The 23,515-nt window shown below is 36.3% G+C and overlaps 1 protein-coding gene across 1 annotated transcript in view; it reads right to left on the bottom strand.

Moving 5' to 3' along the window:
- The window catches only part of LOC131857833 (receptor-like protein 33), a 134,163-nt gene extending 113,392 nt beyond the window's left edge, over window positions 1-20,771 (bottom strand). Inside the window, exons 1-2 of the mRNA XM_059210574.1 lie at window positions 20,220-20,771; window positions 7,126-7,210 (exon numbers count right to left, since the gene is read on the bottom strand). Of these exons, the coding sequence (XP_059066557.1) occupies window positions 7,126-7,210; window positions 20,220-20,771 (637 nt within the window). The remainder of the gene's footprint in view (window positions 1-7,125; window positions 7,211-20,219) is intronic.
- Window positions 20,772-23,515: the final 2,744 nt, after the last annotated feature.

The following is a 23,515-nucleotide window of genomic DNA, read 5'->3' as shown; positions in this document are numbered from 1 at the left end:
ATATAAACAATAATAAATATTCATTTAAGAGTTAAACAAAAGTATATATTGTACCTAGATCTTAGAAAGACTACATAGTACAATGTTGAAGAAAGAATGACTTTTGTAACATATGACTTCAACAACATGCAGGCAAGCACAAATACCATCTCAAATGTTGATCCTCCTTCCAACTCATCGAAAAATCTAATGTTAGACATCAACATAACACACTTCATAAAAAGACTAACAAAACAACATAATCTATTCTTAAATCTCTTTATTGTATTCCACACATAGAAAATAATAAGAAAACAGTAATGTATCGTCATTTTTTTTTTCATTCTTATCTACATGCATAGAGAATAAGAAGAAAATAATTATATTTTATCCTCACTTTTGGTACCACTCATTTCCACACACATAGAGAATAAGAGGAAAATAATAATGCATCCTCACTTTTGATTTCATTATTTTCCACATGCACTTGAAATAAAAGGAAAATAATAATTTGCCCTCATTTTTTATGCATTATTATGACCTAAAAAGGTGTTGAAATATTGCAGAGGATGTAATAACCCATCCATAGTACGCCAAATTTCCAACAATTTTTTTTATGTTATTAATTTTCCTTAATTGTTAAGTGTTCATTGATTTGTATACTCAGAAATTCATCTATCCATCAAACAAGATAGGAACCTATCCCTCAAGCAAGGTTATGCATCCATCTATCAAACAAGATGGTCATCTATCCATAAAATATGACAAACATTGATCCATCAAATAGGATAGGAAACATAGTTCTCTAGAGACTTAAACTTAGCCTGGATAGTTTGTCACCCTAAATCATTCTCCCTCATGGATACACTTCCTAATGGAGGTGTGCACTAAGGTTTGTCTTTAGGTGAAGAGAATATAACCAACTTGAATCCCTCCTCTAAATTTTGACCTATAGCCTTTGAGGAAACAAGTGATACTTTTGGGTCCCTTCTGAGTATACAAAGAGTACATTTTATCTTAACATTATATTAGAATTTTTATCCCCATCCCTTTACTCAAAAGAATTATCTTGATTTACTATTCTTTATTAATGCATCACCTTCCTTAAAACCTATCCCTAATTGCCTTTGTACTAGAGACATAGTTCATCCTTAGAATGCTTACATACACCTCTTACAAATGGAATCAAGAAATATGTAGTTTTGTTTCTATCTAGACTCTATGTAAAATGTATAGAGAGTACATAACTCTTTCTAGGATCCTTATCCTAGACAGCTTCTCTATTGTTTTTACCCATGTTGGGAAGCTAATAAAGCAAAATGGTCCATGACTTACCTTTTCTTGTTTACCATTTCAATCTAAGCCCTATCCTTGGGCTTGTTTATTTATATCAAAAACCCTATCGAGGATTTCTATGATTTCACTAGTGGATGTTGGTTTATTAAGAAATATCTTGTTAGAATATGGATATGAGGATTTCCTACCTCTTGGATTGTAATATCAAGATCTCTTATGACTCCTTACAAGTTTATAGGGACAATGCCATGGATTTCATTATTCATAAAGAATACTAGGCAAATAATAATGTATCCTCAATTTTTATTTCTTTTTTTTCCACATGCATAGAAAATTAAAGGAAAATAGTAATGTATCCTCCTTATTATGCATTTTTTTGATTGAAAAAGGTATTGCAAGATTGTGAAGAATGTAAAGAAGATTATATTTTAAAAAATGTATGTATCTTAAAGAATTATTTTTACTTTAATATTATTCCAAAAAAGAATATTTAAAATAGACTTCCTTTTAAATAATTTATAAATATAATTATAATAATTAAATTTTTATGCAAAACTTTAATTTATTTTTCAAAAATAAGGAAAATGTAACTAAGGTTTGCAAAAACTTGGGCGCACAATATAATTGATTTATTTTTTATAAACTGAGAATTTTGAGTTGAAAATCATAATATTATTGTAAAACATATTTAAAATAGGCTACATTTCTTTAATCTTATGAACATGCATGCCTATTTTCAATATGTTTTACAATAACATTATGATTTTCAACTCAAATTTCTCAAGTTATAAAAAATAAATCAATTATATTGTAAAACTTGAAGAATTTACGAAGTTTTTCATGTACCAAGGCCACAAGCACAGTCAAGAGAAAATGCACAAGGTTGCAAGGACAAATTGAATTAAAAAAGTAAAGCACAACCAATAATGATAAGAAGGCACAAATGTAAGTGTTAAGAGTCTAATACTGATGGCTCCACAGCCAAATTTGAAGTGTGTGTGTTGTGAGGAAAACAATCATAATAGATACCATTGATAAGACTATATTTATAGTTGTCAAAATGATTGGAGACAACACTCTTTATTCATGAAATAACTAAAGAAAATTGTTCTTAGAATGATGTTCCAAAGTGAAGTGCTCCTTTTGGTTCTCCAAAGTGAAGTGATCCTAGAATAATGTTCCTCTTAATGCCTATAATTTTTAATGATTCATGGATGATCAATAAATACTCAAATTGGTGTCACCGAATGTCATGAAATAGTAAATTTCCATACAAGTGCATACCAAGTTGATTCCCAATGGCTACAAGAAAAGGTAGGAGAAGGTCATTTGAATTTTGAAAATAAGAATTGTATGCTCATGCACATCATCTACAATCACTCTTGGACATCACAAAAATGAATCAAGACAAGAAATATTAAACCTCAAAAATCAATTGTTCCTAAAATAATGTTCCAAAGTGAAGTGTTTGTTTGGCTCTCCACGAATGAATCATTTTTCCTAAAACGATGTTCCAAAGTGAAGTGCTTCTTATAGATCTCTATAGTGAAGTGATCCTAGAATGATGTTCCTCATAATGCATATATTTTTTAATGTTTCATGTATGATCAATAAACACTCAAATGGGAGTCATCAAATGTCATGAAATAGTAAATTTCCACACAAGTTTATACCAAGTTGACTCCCAATAGCTATGAGAAAAGGTAGGAGAGGGTCATTTAATTTATTTATTTTTAAGATTTGGATGCCATTGACATCATGTAAAATCACTCTTCGACATCGCAAAAATGAATCAAGACAATGAATATAAAATTTCAAAAATCAAATATAAATGGATAGAAATCTAGACTAATAAATGATATGAATATGTAGGAATACATCAATTTTGAATGAATAGAAATATAGGATAATAAATGGTAGGAATGTGTAGAAATAAATATAGATATGAAAAGGATAATGGTATATTTTTAATAATACAAGTAAAGATTAGTAAATAAAGGTTGATATTGATGAGGGAAGGGACCAAAATTAACACAAAAGAATACAATATTTTGTTATACAATTATACTAGCATATTCTTTCAAAATGGACCCATAACTAAATGGGAATTAGCATGGGTAAGCATATTTGACTATTATAATTCTAGAATTGTAAGGATTAATAATATTTTCCTTATGGATTATTTAAAACAATTATTATGTTGCAAATATTTTCATGTATGAAAAATTTCGATGTCTAATAGTTGCAAATGTTTTCATTGATGTCAAAGTTCTAGCAAGAGCACAAATTCTTCTTCTAGCAGAGCAGGGCCAAGTTCTAGCAAGAGCAGGCCCAAGTTCTAGCAAGAGCACAAATATAATATTTCTACCAAGTTGCATGCTATATCAATTTCTTACACTTTTTATTGATTGCACAAGACCATAATAGTACAAGTATCTAACTTTGTTAGAGGCATGGTGTCATAAGATATTGCTAAGTGTCAAGCTAGCTTAAGAGAGCAAGAAGAAAGAAGATGGATCATGATGGTGCGAGATGGCTCCATGTTTCAAATTAGCACAAGATCACATGACAAAAGAAGAAGGTTCATGACTATGTGAGATGTTAGCACATGTTAGTTTAGACTGAGATTATAGGAGAGGAAAAGATGGACCCAATCCTATCCATGATGAAGCAATTAACCGATGTGTGTTTGTATCTATTTCATCTTATCTACTTGGATGACATTTGCAATGTGGTCCATGATTGATGACTTATAAAGGTTGACCTTGCTCTAATTAGTTAATATATGTAAATAGAGCATATCTTCTATATAAATAGAGAAAGAAATCAAGCATCCATCAAGCATTGAAGGATAGGTTAAGTTAAGTTCAAGCATTCAAGATGGCAACCATGATCAAACTCCCATGAAGACATTCTACATGACATCCTAAAACCTTGTGTGAGGATTCAAGCCAGCTCCATCAAGGTATTAACTTCAATTACAAGAATTCAATTTCCAGTCTAACATTTCCCTAAAAAAGAAAGCATCTTGTTGCAATTCAATTCTATCTTCATTACAATTATCATTTTAATTTCAAGTTTAATTCCTAATCAAGGTTTCACCCAAGGCAAACCCCTATCCACAACCCTTCTTTTCTTCTCTCTTTTTGTGCGCAAAAAAATGATTTAGGAGTTGTGATCAAAGATTCTGACATAATTGATGATGACAAATAGGTTCAAATTTTGAAGGAGTGAAGAGCGAAGGACCAAGGTGACAAACCACCACGGTCCCAAGGGTAAAGTAATGAACATGCAAACAAGGGATATAACAAAAATAGATAGAAGTAACAACACTTAGAAGCACTTAGATATGGGCAACATAATATACACTTGTAGACATCATTTATGTGTTTATCTAAGCTACACATACCAACTTAGTAGTCACACTTGGTATGTTCTCCAAGGAATTATAATATTCATCTCTTTGAAATCTTTGTGGAATTTGATTGTTTGTGAGGAAGTTCTATCTTTCAAAACCCATCAAGTCCTTGAGGTCCCTATCACACTAGACCCTATTCAAGATAGCAGTTTTATGTTGCAAATATAGGTTGTAGGCTTGCAAAGGACATCATTGTAGTTGTTTATGAATAAGGCATGACTATAGACACAATACCACGCAAGGTTGGATGAGGAAATTTGTAGATAAGTCCCTTAAAGATAAAGTCCAAGGATAAAAAGCAGAAACATAAATTAGAATATTGATTCCTTTTCCCAATTTCAAACAAATGTGAGAATCTTCACCAATTACCCAAAAAAATCATTTCTAATATTTTCTCTATAATTTCTAATTTCTACAAACATCTTCATTTCAAATATATAATTTAAAAGCTGAAAATATATATTTTAAAATAAATCAATTATTTAGTATTGATTTAAATTCTCACAAGAAAAAGCTGAGCCATTAACCCCTAGCATTTATTAAACACTTAAATCTGTCAGGTTCTTTAACTTTAGTCTAAGAAACAAACAATCTCATAGAAGTAACAATACAATGTGACAAATACACAAATAGATATTATTTCTAAACAATACTCCCATATATGAGTTGCATCCCATAGTACTAATTTTAGTTTCTGTTAGTGATGGTGTAAAGTTTCACATGGAGTTGATACATCATGTATTTAACCCAAGACGGATGAGGGATGGAATTATACATTCATTTCTCGTTAATGCATCAAACTGTGGACTGAACAACTACGTTATTTTCTTTTGTTTTTATATGTTCTTCCTTTGAATTTCTGTACATGACATACACTGTAAGCTGAACAATTGCCAGAAGGCAGCCAACACCATTGGGTAGGTCTACAAAAACTTAAATCTGTTTAGTAAAAAGTTGAAAGTAACACTTCCAAAAACATTAAAACAAACAATTAAAAGTAAACAGAAAAAAAAGACTGGAATCCTTACGCCAAGGAATATGTCCTTTGTGAGCAAAGAGAATGAAGCCCAAACAATTGCATTCAGGAGGTTAAATACTGAGCGAAGGAAAGGCATATACTCAACACTCTTAGTTCTAATCACAAGTCCCTACAATATTCATCAGCATGAAAATACCATATAGTCAGTAAAGGTACATATTAAAACAGGAAAGATCAGAGCTGACAATTTGTTTATAGAGTAGTGATCAAAATAAAACTTCAAGAGCCAATAAGAATAGGTGCACAGTTGAGTTGAGTTTAGAGCACTTAATATGTGAGTTTGTATTCTTACCATGACAGACAAAGGAAAAGCATAGATTACTATAGACAAAAGACCACCAGCAGTGCTGGCCAAAAGCTGCCTTGCAGTATATTGGTGCAGGACTGTAATGACAACTAGCACCAAAGTGATATATTCCATGATCATTGGAAATATTATCTCCAGTGTTTTCACCTTGAAATAATTTTCATTGTCAGCTTGGTTAGTTCACATGAATTAATACAGCATCTACTCCATGAAATTCATCTAAGACCTATTCATGAAGTTACATGTTTGTAGAAGCAATACCTCGATCTGTTTTGAAGCAAATGTGAGAAAGATGATGAGATAACAGAGTTCCAAGATAAAGCCAGTCCCATTGACAGTGAGTATTAAGGTGTTCTGAGGCTTAACAAATGGCATCCCATACAGTAGCCAGAGGCTACAGTTGAAGAGAGTACAAACATAAGGCATAGCAGAGTACTCCTTTGTTGATTTTAGTTTCAGTATAGTACAAATAGTTGGCCTGAAATATTAACCATGGATATATACTTAATGACTGCTATAGTGATTAAGTTTAATTGTTTGCGCAACTTAACATTCAATCTTATGGTGATCGTGATTTGCATTGTTGCTTATGTTTAAGCTAATCAAGGAGTTCTTGTTTTTAACTCCCTCTTCATCTTCCAGTTCTGTTTCATGCAAACAGTTGTTGATCTCCAGAAATTTCATGCATCTCATGCATAATTTCTGCTCCTGTGATCTATATATCATTTGTAATTCATACATATTTGTAGTAATGAAGATGATTGAATTGCATTAATTCAATTTTGATTTTCTCTATTTTGTTTGTGAGTTTTGCTTCTTTCTTTCCTACTAGATCTATTTTATTTTGCAGGGATACCTGCAAAATTCTACAATTTACAGCACTCACATTGGTGAGAGGAAAAGTGATAATCCTGTTTCGTTCCCTGTAGATCAATATATATTGTAAAATTATATGATTTCAACTAAGCATCCTTCTTGACAATCAATTTTATCAAAGGTATCAATTTTCTACAATTCATGATAGTTATTATTGTTGTTTGTGGTTTTGATTGTGTGTGATTTTTGCATTAACGTTTCGGATCACACTCTGTGATCCATATCCAGATGAAAGAGTGTGATCATACTTTCTTTCTACTTCTTCAACATGAAATGATAGATCACAAAATATAATCTGAAACATTAATATAAAAAATTACGAATAATCAAAATAAAAAACAATAACAATAATCAATTTATTAATATATCACACCATCACCCTAAAGAAAAACTGTTCAACCAACTAAACTTGCAATGCCTGTAACTCCAACCTTACTATACAATTTAATTGGTTTGTAGTTAAAAAGAAGGTGTCTCTTGTTTAAGCCCTTCATTAGACATATAATAAATTCCTTTTAAATATGCTATAGACAGAGATACATACACAAACAAACATATTTATGAATGAAATTATTATATTTCTATAAACTAAAGTAGCATAGGCAATACCCATTATGCAATATGCACATACAACATATCTTCAAGCTCTAAACAGATAAAATATCATATGTATTTAGCATACCTAGAATACCCAAAACAAGTTTTAGAGGAAACATCATACTGCTACTCAGTGCTGGTTTACAGCCCCAGGAGTTTTATTTGCAGCAGAAGATTATATAGTACCTTATATATTCTTATGTGCAGTATTGATTTGGGGAGACAGTTGAAGAATTTGCAATGTTTATAAAAGCCACCATTTGGTGACCCTACAGTTGTGGTTTGCTATCATACGATAAGGTTGTCCCTTCACTTCCTGCTAAATTTTGTACTACCCTCCACAGGCCATGTTTAAGAAAGCAAAATATTTACTTATAATAAATCAAAGTAGAAAACTTTATTTGTGATTAATACTTTCACATGCATACTCTCTCTTTGCGAGTAATTGTGGTTTCTTATAAGGTAGAACTTCTTTTTGGGCATGCCAGCAAGGCAATGGAATATATGTTAGATTTTGCAAGGTTAGGAGGAATATATCTTCTTAAAGGAGGTATTAAAAGCCCATTTCCTTTCACCATCCTTTCAAAAGAAACTGCAACCAATTTTAAATCTCAGTCCCTCCGTTCCTCTTTGCTATGATTATAATGTCGTGTTTAGGTTGATTATTTTTTCTAGGGAATTTGTTAGAGTGCCATGAAGCGGTGAAGAGAGGTATCTTGAGTCTTTAGATGTCAAGTTAGAGAATTTTTTGATTGAGCTTGCACATTTAATTCATTGAGCAATGCACATGGGAAAACTATGACACTTTTTTGTTGGAAGTTTGTCATTTTGTTATTATGGTTTTCTTTTGGTACTTGGAGTGTAGATGTTATGTTAGAATTTAATGTATGTTTTAGTTTTCAAATGTTTTTAAGTGATTTTTTTTGTATAGGTTTAATTAATTGATTAGTATTGAGTGTTTTCTAATGTGTTATTTGAAGTTAAATTTTGTGAATTAAATAGTCTTAGTGATCAATAAGAAGTATATTCATTTGATTGTGTGGTGAATGATGAAGGAATTATCTTGATTCTTTAGCAGCCAAATTTCTAATTTATGCAGTATCAAAAGTTATTAATTAAATTTGTTTTTTATGGTTTTATTGAATTATTTAGTCAAGGCTACCATCTTTATGATGAGCATTCACTAAAAGAGATCAATATCATAATAATGTAAGGTGTAAATGTAATCACTAGAGCTTAGAGTGACCCATTAATAATTATTGGAGTCTTTTTGAGAAATTCATTCAATTGATTCACTATATTGATGAGGTATGTCTTTTGTTTATTTTTAAATAATAATTGAAGAATAAGTTGATAGCCTATATTTTTGAATGAAAACAAAACTTTGAGACAATTAAAGTTGTTCATTATAGACAAAATTTGAATGTTGTTGGTAATCATTTAATGAACAAAGGAATTCAACAAGATCCAATATGACTAATTATAGCCAAAACATAGGTGCCTAGCCTAATCCAAATATAATTTTCAAATCCCCTTAACATCTCTAGTTTCTTTTTTGTTTAAGCCTCAAAGGGTATTATATAATTTAAAATGGTACATTTGGGGATTGATAAGTGGTATAATGGTAGTTTTGTAGGAGGTAAACATACATTAATGATGTATTTCTACTTGGTGAAGGTTTCAGTGGAATGTTCTTATTTGTAACATGGTTATAGAGGGATGATGGTGTTTATATTTAAGTTTTATGTCATATATCTATGGAAGGTGATAGTGTGTGTTTTGAGGTCACAAAGAACTTGTAATAGGGATCTTAGTATTTAATGGGAGAGATGGTAGAGCATCCTCAATAATTATGAGATGACATTATTGTGGTGAATGACACAAACCATGTTAGAATCAGAGATCACTGAGAGGGGGGGTGAATCAGTGATCTATTGGAAGACAAAACCATAAACTTATTCTTTATCCACCGGTTAACAATGCATAACAGATAAGAACATAAACATGCAACAATAAATACACAAATCCACAACACCGGTATTTTTACATGGACACCCGGAAAGGGAAAAACCATGGTGGGGCTGGAACCCACAATATTCATATATTATGGCCAGGAGTACATAAATATTACATAGATGGGGAATGCACTTGCATTCAAGCTCACTGCCTAGGGCTCACTGCTCAAATAAAGTTGTCTGGATGGCTACAAACCACAGGGAAGCCTCATTGACTTACAATTTGATTACAATAATAAAGTACAATGAAATGAACTCTTAAATAGCATCTGACTATGCAAAAATTATTTTCAGTTAAGGTCAGAATCTTTGACTATCTCTGCTCGATTGAATACTTTGTTTCTGTCTCAGTCAGCTATCGGTGGGTCTGAAGGCAAAATGCGCAAGTGAAACTGCGCTCAATCACACCAAAACTGATCACCACATCTCTAACATGTCGAAAATCAATCGCCAAATTGATCTTATATATCTAGTCATAACACAAAAGCAATCTCCTTCATGTTGGCTTCAAGAGATGTAACGTGTAGCTCAAAGTCGACATCAATCTTGAATAAAACATAGCACCAGACCAAAAGGTTATAACCACACACTTCCTAAAGGTCTTCCCAATCACCGAGATCACAAAATCAATCACCAAAAACACCACAATCATCTGAAATCATTCCGGACCAACACATTACCGAAATATCCTATTTTATTGGTTAACTGTCTACTGGTTAACACCAACTTCCGAATAAGATGAATCATGATTGCCGAATTGAATCACCATGAAGATTTGTCATCAATGACAACCCTAAACCAATATCCAGCTATCAGAAGCTACCAGAAATCACGGATGAGTGTCAATTGCCAGCAATCTCCCCCTTTGGCATTGATGGCAACACCTATGAAAAATGGCTAAGTGTTGAAACTTGTGAAAGAAACATGTTCATCGGAGGAAAGAATAAAAGAATTCTAAGGCTCCCCCTTAGATCAACAATCCAAGAATCTGCACCATCGTACTGTACACTCTATATACATTTTTCACCTCATCTGTCCCCCTTTGACAGCAATGCCAAAGATGGGATGCTGCCCAAAACTGATATACAAATGAATACTTTACAAATATTTGAATAAGTCATCATAAGTATTCTACAAAAATCCTAAGCGAGTTTCCCACCCACTCTTCAAGTTATCCAAAATTATAATAAATGCATTGAATACAGTGGCATGAATTTCTAACTATCTTAAGTCTGATGGGACGGGTCGGGCCATTTCCTTCATACAATCCATTTATTGCTCAGCATAGTATCTATCCAGACAACAATCAAGTTCTAGAGCTCACCCACTCTCCTCAAAAATTTCTCATTATCAGCTTGAAAATTGGAGATCTGATCATTCAAGGCTATAATTTGTCCTTCAATGCTCTTGGTTAGTGTTACATTAGGATCAAATGATTCTGAGATACTTGCCAGCTTGCCCTAGTAGTCATTTATTTTCTTATCAATATCAATAATGAATTTGGGCAAAATGAGACAAAATTTGTACAATTTACCAGCTTCTAACAATGTGTCAAAAATGGTCTGCAGTCTCTTATTTAATGTCACCCTGTCATCTTCAAGAATGTCTACTTTCTAACTTCCTTAAATCTATCCAAAACCTTTTGAGTAGCCATCTTTTTCAAAGAATAAAAATTGCTATTTACATTGTTAATCAATTGAATCAATTTACCAGAGGAGTTGTCATTTGAATCTAGTTGTACATTTGTAGCCACCTTCTATAAGACATCAATGGACATCAAAATTAACTTTCTATCTTCAATTTGAGATTTCACCAGGTCTTGGCTGGCTTGAGCTTGGACTCCAGCAGCAAACATAAGCTTCTTTGTAGGAGATAACTTGCCAAGATCAACTAACCCATCAAGATTGATCTAGGGTGAAATCCCTATTATCAGAGGAGTGGCAATTGTCGAATCAGCTATGCCTTTACCTTTGTCCACCTTAGCTAACTCAACATCCTTTTGTTGAATCTCAGGGGCTACAATGTTTTCAGTTACTAGAGGATTGTCACTGGTCTCAGCATAAACTATGGTGTTACCTAGTGCAGGGCACATAACACTCCAAGTATGAATTTTTTGTTTCCTTTAAAGTTTGTGAGTTATCTTTGTGATGTAATAATGGACCAACCATTTAGGGTTCAGTAGAGCCATGGTTGAGTTGTACAAGTTTTGGTTTGAATCAAGTGTGTTCAAGTTGTTGACAGCCTAAGAAGTGAGATGCTTAGGTAGTTCACAGGTGAAGTACTCCAGATGAATGTATTCATGTATTAGGGGGAAATTGTATTGTGTTTAAGTCTTCTAGGGTGTTTGAGGACCTTCAGGAGTCTTAAAATGCTTTTGAATGCAAATTGCATCCCGGAGCCAAAAGATGTAAAAAGTTGTTGAGCAACATTTTGCAATTTCTTGCAAAAGTTGCATTTTTGGTTATAGGCATTAAAAGTTAGTTGAACCGACTGAAACAGGAGCATAAAAACCAAAATTCACTTCATTGTATAGGTTGGAAGATTGGAAATACAAGAGCAAGTTTTTGGATTGTGAAGCAAACTAGTTTTCACCGGTTTTTGACAATTTTTCACTTGTTTTCATTGCTTGTACAGTCCAGTACAGACTAGATGGTGTAAACTCATTGAAATTCATGAGTGTTCATTGTATTTGTCTTCACTAAGTTTGATTTACAGGTTTGATTGTCCTAGGTTGTAGAGATTTCTTCCATTCTTTGCAACTAGATGCAAAACCCTTGCAAGTAGGGTTTAAGAGCAAGAAAATGGCTCTAACCTAGGCATTCTTTGATGGCACCTGTTAAAATCATTAAGAATGCTAGGTTAGGGTCTGCACATATCTTTAGGATAGGATTTGTGGTTTTGTGGGTCCTTGGGGACGAGAAACAATGAAGCCCTAGGCTCACCACTGGGAGTAGGTGAGTTAGGACAACAAGAAAAGTGTGATTTATGAGCACATGGGGATTGGTGTAGGAACAAGTGACACATGAATGGAAAGCCCTCTGAGTTCCCTTGAATATTTCTAAATTGTTTGGATCAGGAGTCTTGACTGGTGAAGAGTTTTAGACCCATCTTGCCAAGTCACCCGGTAAGGCCTAAACCCTTCAAAATAGTGTAGCATTGGAAACCCCACTTGTACGGATAACCCAGATGCACTTTTCTAGTATTGTCTATAACTTCCTAAAGGGTACTTGAATCCATGATTTATTTCTAGCCTTGTTTGGGAATTTTATAAATTAAGACCCTAAAACCGCCAAGGGAGGGCTAATGCAATTAAGCCTATTTTGGAACCGATAGAGACCTAGGAAGGGTAGGAAGCCCAAGCGATGGGTTTGATGACCCAAAAGCCTCAAAATGCTTTAAAGACACCTGGTAGAAGCATTTGGAACCCATTGGAAGTGGTAGTGTGTTGAGATCCTTGCAGGAGTGGTTGGAGCCCTAGAGTGGAGTGTGTGAGATTGAGGTGGCAACCTCAGGAGGAGGAATTGATTGTCCAAAAACCAATGGCTATACCTAGGAGGCAAGCCAAAGAGGTTCAAACCTTGGAGGTCTCATTAGCATAACCCCTACTAAGTGCCAATGGATGGACTTGAGTAGTTGAAGGGTTGAGTAGGACAAGTCACTCAAGAAGGTGTATTGAACCAAGCTCCAAGACTCTCTGCATCAGAGATGGTATCAGAGCCATTCTTTGAAAGATTTGGTGTATGTCAGATTGTGAAGAATCAGAAGCAAGTTCAATGCCTCCAAAGGCAATGACTCCAGAAGCCATCCGGCAGTTGGTGGCAGAGATGATAGAAGGATTATGCAGAAGGAAGTAGAGGAACCAAAGAGGTTAAGAAGGAGAAGGGGAAGGTTAAGACAGAATGGGGTGATGAGACTGATGAAGAAGTGGAAGATGCAGAGGAACCAGCAGCAGTAGCCATGCCTCAAGACCAAAAACTATTCTTGGATGCAGTCAAATCCATTTCCAAAGACAACTTGGATGGATTACCCACCTATGGAGGAAACCTCAATGGAGAAGAGTTGCTAGATTGGATAGAGGCTCTCAATAATCATTTTGATTACAAAGAGGTGGCAGAAGAGAAAAGAATAAATGTGGTCAAATCAAGATTGAAAGGATCAGCATTAGTTTGGTGGAATATGATGCAAGAAGAAAGGATAAAAGAAGGAAAGAAGAAGATAACCTCATGGGAGCGTATGAAGATCAGATTGAACGCACAATTCCTTCCAAGGGATTATGAGGTTGAAATTCATAAGAGATTGAAAAATCTAAAACAAAGGGAGTTAGATGTCAATGCATACACTGAGGAATTCCACAAACTCAGTTTGAGGGCTAGGAAGCATGAAAATGAAGTGGGGAAGTTGGCCAGGTACATGAATGGCCTTAGACAGAACATACAAGATGAGATAAGTATCCTCACACCCGACACTGTCCATAAGTGTTTTCAGTTGGCCCTAAGGGCAGAAGAGAAGATCAAAAGGAGGAGTGAACAAAATCAGAAACATAGAAGAGGTAAGAATTTCAGAGGTAGAGGAAGTTTTGGTAGAGGGCAGAAATCACCAAAAAATGAAGAGCAACAAGGCCAAGAAGGCAGTGGGGACTCTCAGAGAGGAGCATTTAGAGGATCCTATAGAGGAAGGAGCAATTTTAGGGGTAGGTTTGGAAACTCAGGAAGGGGAAACACAGTCTTCACTGGTAGGTGTTATCATTGCAATCAAGTTGGGCATACCATGAGTAAGTGCCCGGGAAAAGCCTCAAGCTCAGTAAGCTCATACATGGAGGAAAGAAGAACTCAATTGTTGCAAGAGGAGGATACTTAGAGTGTAACTTTTTCAATCAGCAAGGCAAGGCCAATGATAGATGGAGAAAAATTGATGATGAGGAGAACAATGCTCAAGATACCCCAAGCTCAAGAGCCGCCACAGAGGAAAAGTTTGTTTAGGACCACTTGTACGTCACATGGGAAGATTTGTAAGGTGATTGTAGATTCAGGTTCCACTGAAAATATTGTCTCTGTTGAAATGGTGGACAAACTCAAACTGAAGAGATTACCTCATCTCACTCCTTACAAGGTATCATGGCTCAATCGGGGTCAACATGTCTTGGTTGATGAACAAGCATGGGTGGATTTTGAAATTGGTGAGTATAAGGATAGGTTACTATGTGACATATTGCCTATGGATGTTTGTCATTTGCTGTTGGGCCGTCCATGGCAATATGATGTGAGAGCTACTCATGATGGAGAAAAGAACAACTATCTTATCACCAAGAATGGGAAGAAGTACCAAATGGATCCACTACCTGATCCAAAGGAAGAAAAGAAAATAGGCTCAAGTGTGGTGCTAATGAGAGGTAAAGAGTTTCTCAAAGTGTTGAAACAAGAAGGTCATCAAGGCCATGCTATAGTGTTGAAGCCTAGAGATGAAGCTAAGGCAGATCCAACGAGTGAAGTGCCTCAAGAGGTGCAAGGTCTACTCAAACAATATGCAGAAGTCATAGGGGATGACATGCCTGATTCTTTGCCTCCCATGAGAGATGTGAATCATCAAATAGACTTATTACCAGGGGCCAATCTACCAAACAAAGCTACCTATAAAATGACACCTAGTCAAAATTAAGAGATCGCCAAACAAGTCCAAGAACTCTTGGACAAAGGGTTTATCAAGAAGAGTTTGAGTCTATGTGTTGTTCCTATTGTGTTAGTGCCTAAAAAGGGAGGCAAATGGAGAATGTGCATGGACTCTAGAGCAATCAATAAGATTACTATAAGGTACCGGTTTCCCATGCCAAGGATTGAGGACCTATTGGACAATCTAGGAGGTGCAAGCTACTTTACAAAGGTGGACTTGAAGTCTGGTTATCATCAAATCAGAATCGGACCTGGAGATGAATGGAAGACAGCCTTTAGAACCAATGCAAGCCTATATGAGTGGTTGGTGATGCCATTTGGCCTCACCAATGCACCTAGTACCTTCCAAAGACTCATGAATGAAGTCTTAGTTGAGTTTATTGGTAGATTTATTATTGTGTATCTTGATGACATTTTGATCTTCAACAGGTCCAAGGAGGAACACCTCAAGCATATGGAGATGGTCTTGAAGAAGTTGAAGGAGGCTCAACTCAAGATTAACCTTGAAAAATGTGAGTTTTTGAAAACAGAGCTTGTATACCTTGGTTTTGTTATTTCTCATGGATGTTTAAAGATGGATCCAAGTAAGGTAGAAGAAATACTTAATTGGCCTATCCCTAGGGGCATATGTGAAGTTAGAAGCTTTCATGGAATGGCATCTTTTTATAGAAATTTTGTGAGAAACTTTAGCCATGTTTGTGCTCCTATTCTCATTACCATTAAAGGAGGGATTATGTGTCACTTTAAGTGGACAGAGGAAGCCAATAAGGGGTTTGAAAAGTTGAAAACCAAGATAGCAGAGCTACCAACCCTTAGATTGTCTGATTTCAATCAATTGTTTACAGTAAAATGTGATGCAAACCAAAGGGCGATAGGGGCAGTTTTGAGCCAAAAGGGACATCCTATAGCTTTCTTCTTAGAAAAGTTAAATGAAGCTAAGCAAAGGTACTCCACATATGACTTGGGGTTGTATGCAATGGTTCAAGCATTGAAAATAGCGTCATTACCTACTGCCCAAAGAATTTGTAGTCTTCACTGACAATCATGCCCTTAGTTTCCTCAATGGGCAAGAGAAGTTGAACCAAAGACACCTAAAGTGGGTTGAGTACTTACAATCCTATACATTCACTATCAAACACAAGAAAGGGACAACCAACAAAGTAGCTAATGCATTAAGTAGGAGAGTCATGACTATGCAGGAGATACAATTGCAAAGTGTGGGTTTGAGTGAGTTAAAAGACCTCTACAAGGATGATAAGGAATTTGCAGAAATATATAATGTTTTATCTGATTTCTCTAACACCTCACATGTCTCTTATTCAAAATACATGATACAAGAGAGTTTCTTGTTCAAAGGACATCTTCTTTGCATACCTCAATGTTCTATGAGGCAAAATATTATCCAAGAGAAGCATCAAGGAGGTCTAGGAGGTCATTTTGGCATTGATAAGACTTTGGAGCAGGTTAGTAGGTTTTATTATTGGCCCAAGTTGCAATCAGAATTGAGAAGTTTTGTAGAGCAATGTATCATCTGCCAAAGAGAAAAGGGAACATCAAGTAATGCAGGTCTATATCAACCCTTGGTCATACCTCAAAGGCCTTGGGAATGTTTGAGCATGGATTTTGTGTTAGGCTTGCCTAAGACCCAAAGAGGATTTGATAGTGTGTATGTGGTGGTAGATAGGTTCAGCAGAATGGAACATTTCATACCTTGCAAGAGCACCAATGATGCCACCTATATTGCAGGCCTCTTCTTCAAGGAGATAGTTAGAATTCATGGTCTTCCAATCAGCATTGTTAGTGATAGAGATGTGAATTTTTTGAGCCACTTTTGGAGGACACTTTGGAGGAAGTTGGGCACCAAGTTATCTTTTTAATCTGGCTATCATCCTCAATCAGATGGTCAGACAGAGGTAGTCAACCGGTCATTGGGTAACTTGCTAAGATGTCTTACAAAACAACATGGGCAGACTTGGGATCTAGTACTCGGACAAGCAGAATATGCATATAATGACTCAGTAAATCGTAGCACAGGTAAAAGTCCTTTTGAGATAGTGTATGGATTCCATCCTAGGGGCATATTAGAGCTCAAAGATCTCAGTTCAATGGCACCTAAGAGTGCACAAGGGGAGAACTTTGCAGAAGGTATTAAAGAAGTGCATGATAAGGTGAGGCAGTCCTTACAACAAAAATCCGAGTAGTATAAGGTTCAAGCTGATAAAACGAGGAAAGTACAATTTAAAGTGGGAGACTTAGTGTTAGCATACCTTAGGAAGGAGAGACTTCCAAAAGGGCAGCCTATCAAGCTCATGATGAAGAAAATTGGGCCTCTCAAGGTGGTGCACAAGTATGGGCAGAATGCATATGAGGTTGAACTTCCTCCTACCTTGGGGATATCTCCTATTTTTAATGTATGTGATCTCTATCCATACAAGGGAGAGTCACCAACAAATCAGATAGACATGCCAACACCAGTTCATGAAGATTGGATAAAGGATTTGCCACCTAGTCAACCGGTTAAGTTGGAGAGTATCTTGGATACCAAGATAGTAAAGAAAACAAGGAAAGGAGTCTACAAGCACTATCTTGTCAAGTGGGAAGGGTTACTTGATTCAGATGCCATGTGGATGTCAAAGGCAGATATACTTCAACATGGAGTGGAGATTGCAAACCTTATAACTCAAGAGACTTGAGTTCTTTGTCCCAGGGGAGTATGGTGCAGGGCACCTAACACTCCAAGTATGAAATTTTTGTTTCCTTTCAAGTTTGTGAGTTATCTGTGTGATGTAATAATGGACCAACCATTTAGGACTCAGTAGAGCCATGGTTGAGTTGTCCAAGTTTTGGTTTGAATCAAGTGTGTTCAGGATGTTGACAGCCTGAATAGGAGATGCTTAGGTAGTTCACAGGTGAAGTACTCCAGATGAATGTATTCATGTATTAGGGGGCAATTGTGTTGTGTTTAGGTCTTCTAGGGTGTTTGAGGACCTTTGGGAGTCTTAAAATGCATTTGAATGCAAATTGCATCCCGGAGCCAAAAGATGTAAACAGTTGTTGAGCAACATTTTGCAATTTCTTGCAAAAGTTGCATTTTTTGTTATAGGCGTTAAAAGTTGGTTGAACCGACTGAAATAGGAGCATAAAATCCAAAATTCACTTCATTGTACAAGTTGGAAAATTGGAAATGCAAGAGCAAGTTTTTGGATTGTGAAGCAAACTAGTTTTCACCGGTTTCTGACAATTTTTCACTTGTTTTCATTGCTTGTACGGTCCAGTACGGACTAAATGGTGCAAACGCATTGCAATTCGTGAGTGTTCATTGTATTTGTCTTCATTAAGTTTGATTTGCAGGTTTGATTGTCCTAGGTTGCAGAGATTTCTTCCATTCTTTGAAACTAGGTGCGAAACCCTTGCAAGTAGGGTTTAAGAGCAAGAAAATGGCTCTAACCTAGGCATTCTTTGATGGCACTTGTTGAAATCATTAAGAATTCTAGGTTAGGGTATGTACATAGCTTTAGGATAGGATTTGTGGTTTTGCGGGTCCTTGAGGAGGAGAAACAATGAAGCCCTAGGCTCACCATTGGGAGTAGGTGAGTTAGGACAACAAGAAAAGTGTGATTTATGAGCACATGGGGATTGGTGCAAGAACAAGTGACACATGAATGGAAATCCCTCTGAGTTCCCTTGAAGATTCCTAAATTGTTTGGAGTAGGAGTCTTGACTGGCAAAGAGGTTTAGACCCATCTTGCCAAGTCACCCGATGAAGCCTAAACCCTTCAAAATAGTGTAGCATTGGAAACCCCACTTGTACGGATAACCCAGATGTACTTTTCCAATATTGTTTGTAACTTCCGAAAGGGTACTCGAATCCATGATTTATTTCTATCCTTGTTTGGGAATTTTACAAACTAAGACCCTAAAACCGCCAAGGGAGGGCTAATGCAATTAGGCCTATTTTGGAACCAGTAGAGACCTAGGAAGGGTAGGAAGCCCAAGCGATGGGTTTGATGACCCAAAAGCCTCAAAATTCTTTAAAGACACCTGGTAGAAGCATTGGGAACCCATTGGAAGTGGTAGTGTGTTGAGATCCTTGCAGGAGTGGTTGGAGCCCTGGAGTGGAGTGTGTGAGATTGAGGTGGCAACCTCAGGAGGAGGAGTTGATTGTCCAAAAACCATTGGCTATACCTAGGAGGCAAGCCAAAGAGGTTCAGACCTTGGAGGTCTCATTAGCATAACCCCTACTAAGTGCCAATGGATGGACTTGAGTAGTTGAAGGGTTGAGTAGGACAAGTCACTCAAGAAGGTGTATTGAACCAAGCTCCAAAACTCTTTGCATCATTACCTTTGTCTTCTAGTTGATCCTCAGGCTAAGTTTCAGCCTTCTGACTTCCGGAATCACCTAGCTTGTCTTCTGGCTGAGATGGTTTAAAGGCATCTTTATATAGAGGGTCATTCTAAATGATCTTCTTCCGGATTTCCTCTGTCTCTTTTCTCACCTCCTCAACAGAACCAATCATTAACCTGTTTATTTTGATCTTTCTTCTAAATTCCTTTTTTATTGGCTTCTTCAATCAATCTGTTAACTTTATCATGAGTTATACATGTACATCTATTTACAAGTTCTCTCTCTCTTTCATCTCTCTACCCATTTTACTCACATTCATCCTTCTAGCATCAATAATACTATACAGGTCCTTTGGAATGGACTTCTCTAACTCAATCAATGTCTTACTAAAATTATGTAAATATAATACTACGGCTTCCTCTACCTTTCTTTGATCACCATCATCAAAATTGTCAAAATTTTCTTGAAGATTCTTCAAATTTTCATCCACTAATATCTCATCAATCAACTGGTTTGCTGTTAGTGGAGGAATTATTGTGTACTTACCTTCTATATTACCAGATTCTAGGTCCTTGTCTGATTGACTTTTGATCTATCTACTTCTTTGAGGTCTTCCGGAGGGAATAGGATCTGACTTTGTCTTTTTGTTGGGCTGCACTCCACCGAATTAGGCTTCCTCACCTGTCGGACAAATTCACCCTTTTTCTTCGCTCTTCCTGCCTCTTCCTCAGATTTAGTTTTTGAGGCCACCAAAGATACTACAACATAAGTTCTTTTAGGTTTTTCTTTTTGTTTCAGCACACCTTTTCCGGATGAGATGGGTTTAGCAAGTTGTGCCACTGGAGCAGGAGCAGACTTAGTTGCCTCCTTTTGAGAATATTTCTCTCTGGCCTTCTTCACCTCCTCCTTGGTGAAGCCCATCTGAGCAGCTACTTCTTCTGCCATCTTGGCTACCTTTATCTTTTGGGCAGGGGCAGTAAACTGTTGGAGCAAACTAAGATCTTTCTCCTTAAATGTCCCAAATCTCCCTTCCTTGGGATCCACCGGTTGACTCAAGAGATGTTGTGCATAAGATTCAAGTGTAATGGAGTCAACTTCATACCCCATGGGTATGATCCAGACAATCCGGGGCTCCAATGCTTCCATCATGCATTGATCCTTGTCCACCATGAAGAAGATGGTTTGCTCATACTTCTCTACCACCTCCTTAAGAATCCTTTCCCTGTTCTTCATTGAGGCTTGGAAGGTTTTTAAGTATCTTCAGAGGGCAGATATCGTCATAGTATCATCACCAATTCCCCATAGACCTTCCTTAATCTGCATGGCCACAGGTCTATCATAGGCCCATTGGACCTCGCCATTGATACCGAATATCTCTTATAGGAAGTAGAGTGCTAAGAAAATAAGGAGTGTACCATACTTGAAAGTATTCTTTTTGTCCTACTTTATTTTCTTAAGATTTCTCTATAACATTCAAAAGTATCATGAATAGATCATACCTCTTTTCCTCCTTAAGAATCTAATATGCGGAGTATATGGTAGTACCAGAGATAGAGTTGTACCAGCTGGACTGGTAGACCTTATATCCGACCACCATAGAAGGGAACTTTACATCATTCTCCAAAATATCATTTATAGTCATGGCTCTGCTATCAAACTTTGATCCAGTGGTATCAATGACGGTGTCATTTGATACCTTCCTTAGGCTGGGCACAACACCAGTTTTCGCCAAACCAGTTACAACATAGATCGCTTTATTAGTAATCTTGTGGGGTCTATCTAGCCATATGAATTCGTCATGCATGTGGCTTAGGATGTAGTGGATCCATTCAGCCTCGTCAAAGAGCGAAAAATGAATGAACTGCGAGAAACCCATCATGCAGCACCTTATATTCAGGGTTGAGATTTCCCAAACCGTCGGCCAAATACTTGTTATAAAGGTCCAACATGTCAGCATTCCCAAGTTTCTCAAGGTCACAGTGAATGTAAGCCCTAATGTCCTCATTGTGCAATACGTCGTAGGGCACGAATGAAAACGCACCTGCTGGATCATCCTCAACCGATTTGAATGGATATTTCTTGAAGATTGGATGAGCCCTATCCTTGATCTCAACCACCAAAGGAGTCGCAATGCCAGAAACTGAAGCCATTTTAAATTCTAGGGTTTGCAAAAAACTGAAAAAATATGAACAAATAAGTACCTCGCTTCACAACCGGGCGCTAGAATTCACTTAGAAGCTAAAATCGTTGTTAAGATCGCCACATTGCTTGCTCTCGCTTTTCTCTTACTCTACTCTGATACCAATTGTTAGAATCAGAGATCACTTAGAGGGAGGGGTGAATAAGTGATCTACCAAAAGCCAAAACCACAAACTTATTCTTTATCCACCAATTAACAATGCATAACAGATATGAACATAAACATGCAACAATAAATACACAAATCCACAACACTGAAATTTTTACGTGGAAACCCAAAAAGGGAAAAACCATGATGGGGCTGGAAGCCACAATATTCATATACTATGGCCAGGAGTACATAAATATTACATAGATGGGGAATGCACTTGCATTCAGGCTCACTACCTAGAGCTCACTGCTTAAATAAAGTTTCTCAGAGGCCTACAACCCTCAGGGAAGTCTCACTGACTTACAATTTGATTACAATGAGAAAGTACAATGAAATGAACTCTTAAATAGCATTTGACTATGCAAAAATGAGTTCCAGTTAAGCTTAGAATCTCTAACAATCTCTGCTCTATTGAATACTCTATTTTTGTCTCAATCAGCTCTTGGTTGGTCTGAAGGCAAAATGCGCACGTAAACTGTGTTCAATCGCACCAAAACTGATCACCACATCTCTAACATGCCGAAAATCAATCGCCAAATCAATCTTATATATTCGATCATAACACAAAAGCAATCTCCTTCATGTCGGCTTCAAGAGATGTAACGTATAGCTCAAAGTCGGCATCAATCTTGAATAAAACATAACACCAGACCAAAAGGTTATAACCACACATTTCCTAAGGTCTTCCCAATCACCAAGATCACAAAAGCAATCACCAAAAACACCGCAATCATCGAAAATCATTCTGGACCAACACATTACCGAAATACCCTATTCTACCCTGTTTTACCTATTAACTGTCTATCAGTTAAAACCAACTTCCAGATAAGATGAATCACAATTTCTGGATCAAATCACCACAAAGAGTTGCCATCAATGACAACCCTAAACCAATAGCCAGCTACCGGAAGCTACTAGAAATCATGGATGAGTGTCAATTTCCAACAAACCAAACCATCTATTGTAGTGTATCTTTTATTGACAAGACCCAACTGTATTGAGAATTATAAACTGGTTCTTAGGACAAAAGATATTAGCAATGGAGTGGTGCTCAAAAGTGGACATTAGAATGGATTTACAATTAATCTATTATTCTTTGTCTCTTCTCATTCCCAACTCAATTATTGAAAAAAAGAGAAGGTTGAATCCATGCACTTGTGATTACTTTGATTACTTTTGTTTAGCCAATGGTCTAGCATGTCTAAACCTAATGGCTTGGAAGAAGGAAAAGAGAAAAAACCTAGGGGATAAATGAGGAAGGCTTGAAGTCCACCCCTATCGATAATCCTATTCAAAATGAGTGTTGTTTGATCTTAGGTATGTGTGCTAATTCTACAAACATTTGTGATATAAATAAAGTGATATCTAGTCTCTATGTTCACCATTTTAGGGAAATGTTGTAATTGAAGTGATCACATTATACCCCACATACATAAACCATCATTGCGGAGAGATAATGGTGGTAAGAGGTCTACTAGAAGATAAGATTATCCTATTTGGTTAGTCCTCCAAGTTGAAGACCTACAAATGAAATGACACCATGCGTAGGAGAGGTTGAAGATACTAGACACTATGTGAAAGAGTCTCATGAGCAATAGGGAATCAAACAACATGGTATAGATAGTGA

Source organism: Cryptomeria japonica, chromosome 8, assembly GCF_030272615.1.
Source record: "Cryptomeria japonica chromosome 8, Sugi_1.0, whole genome shotgun sequence".
NCBI classification, from domain to species: domain Eukaryota; kingdom Viridiplantae; phylum Streptophyta; class Pinopsida; order Cupressales; family Cupressaceae; genus Cryptomeria; species Cryptomeria japonica.
The sequence above is the reverse complement of the archived record's forward strand: the minus strand, read 5'-3'. Positions and strand labels throughout refer to the sequence as shown.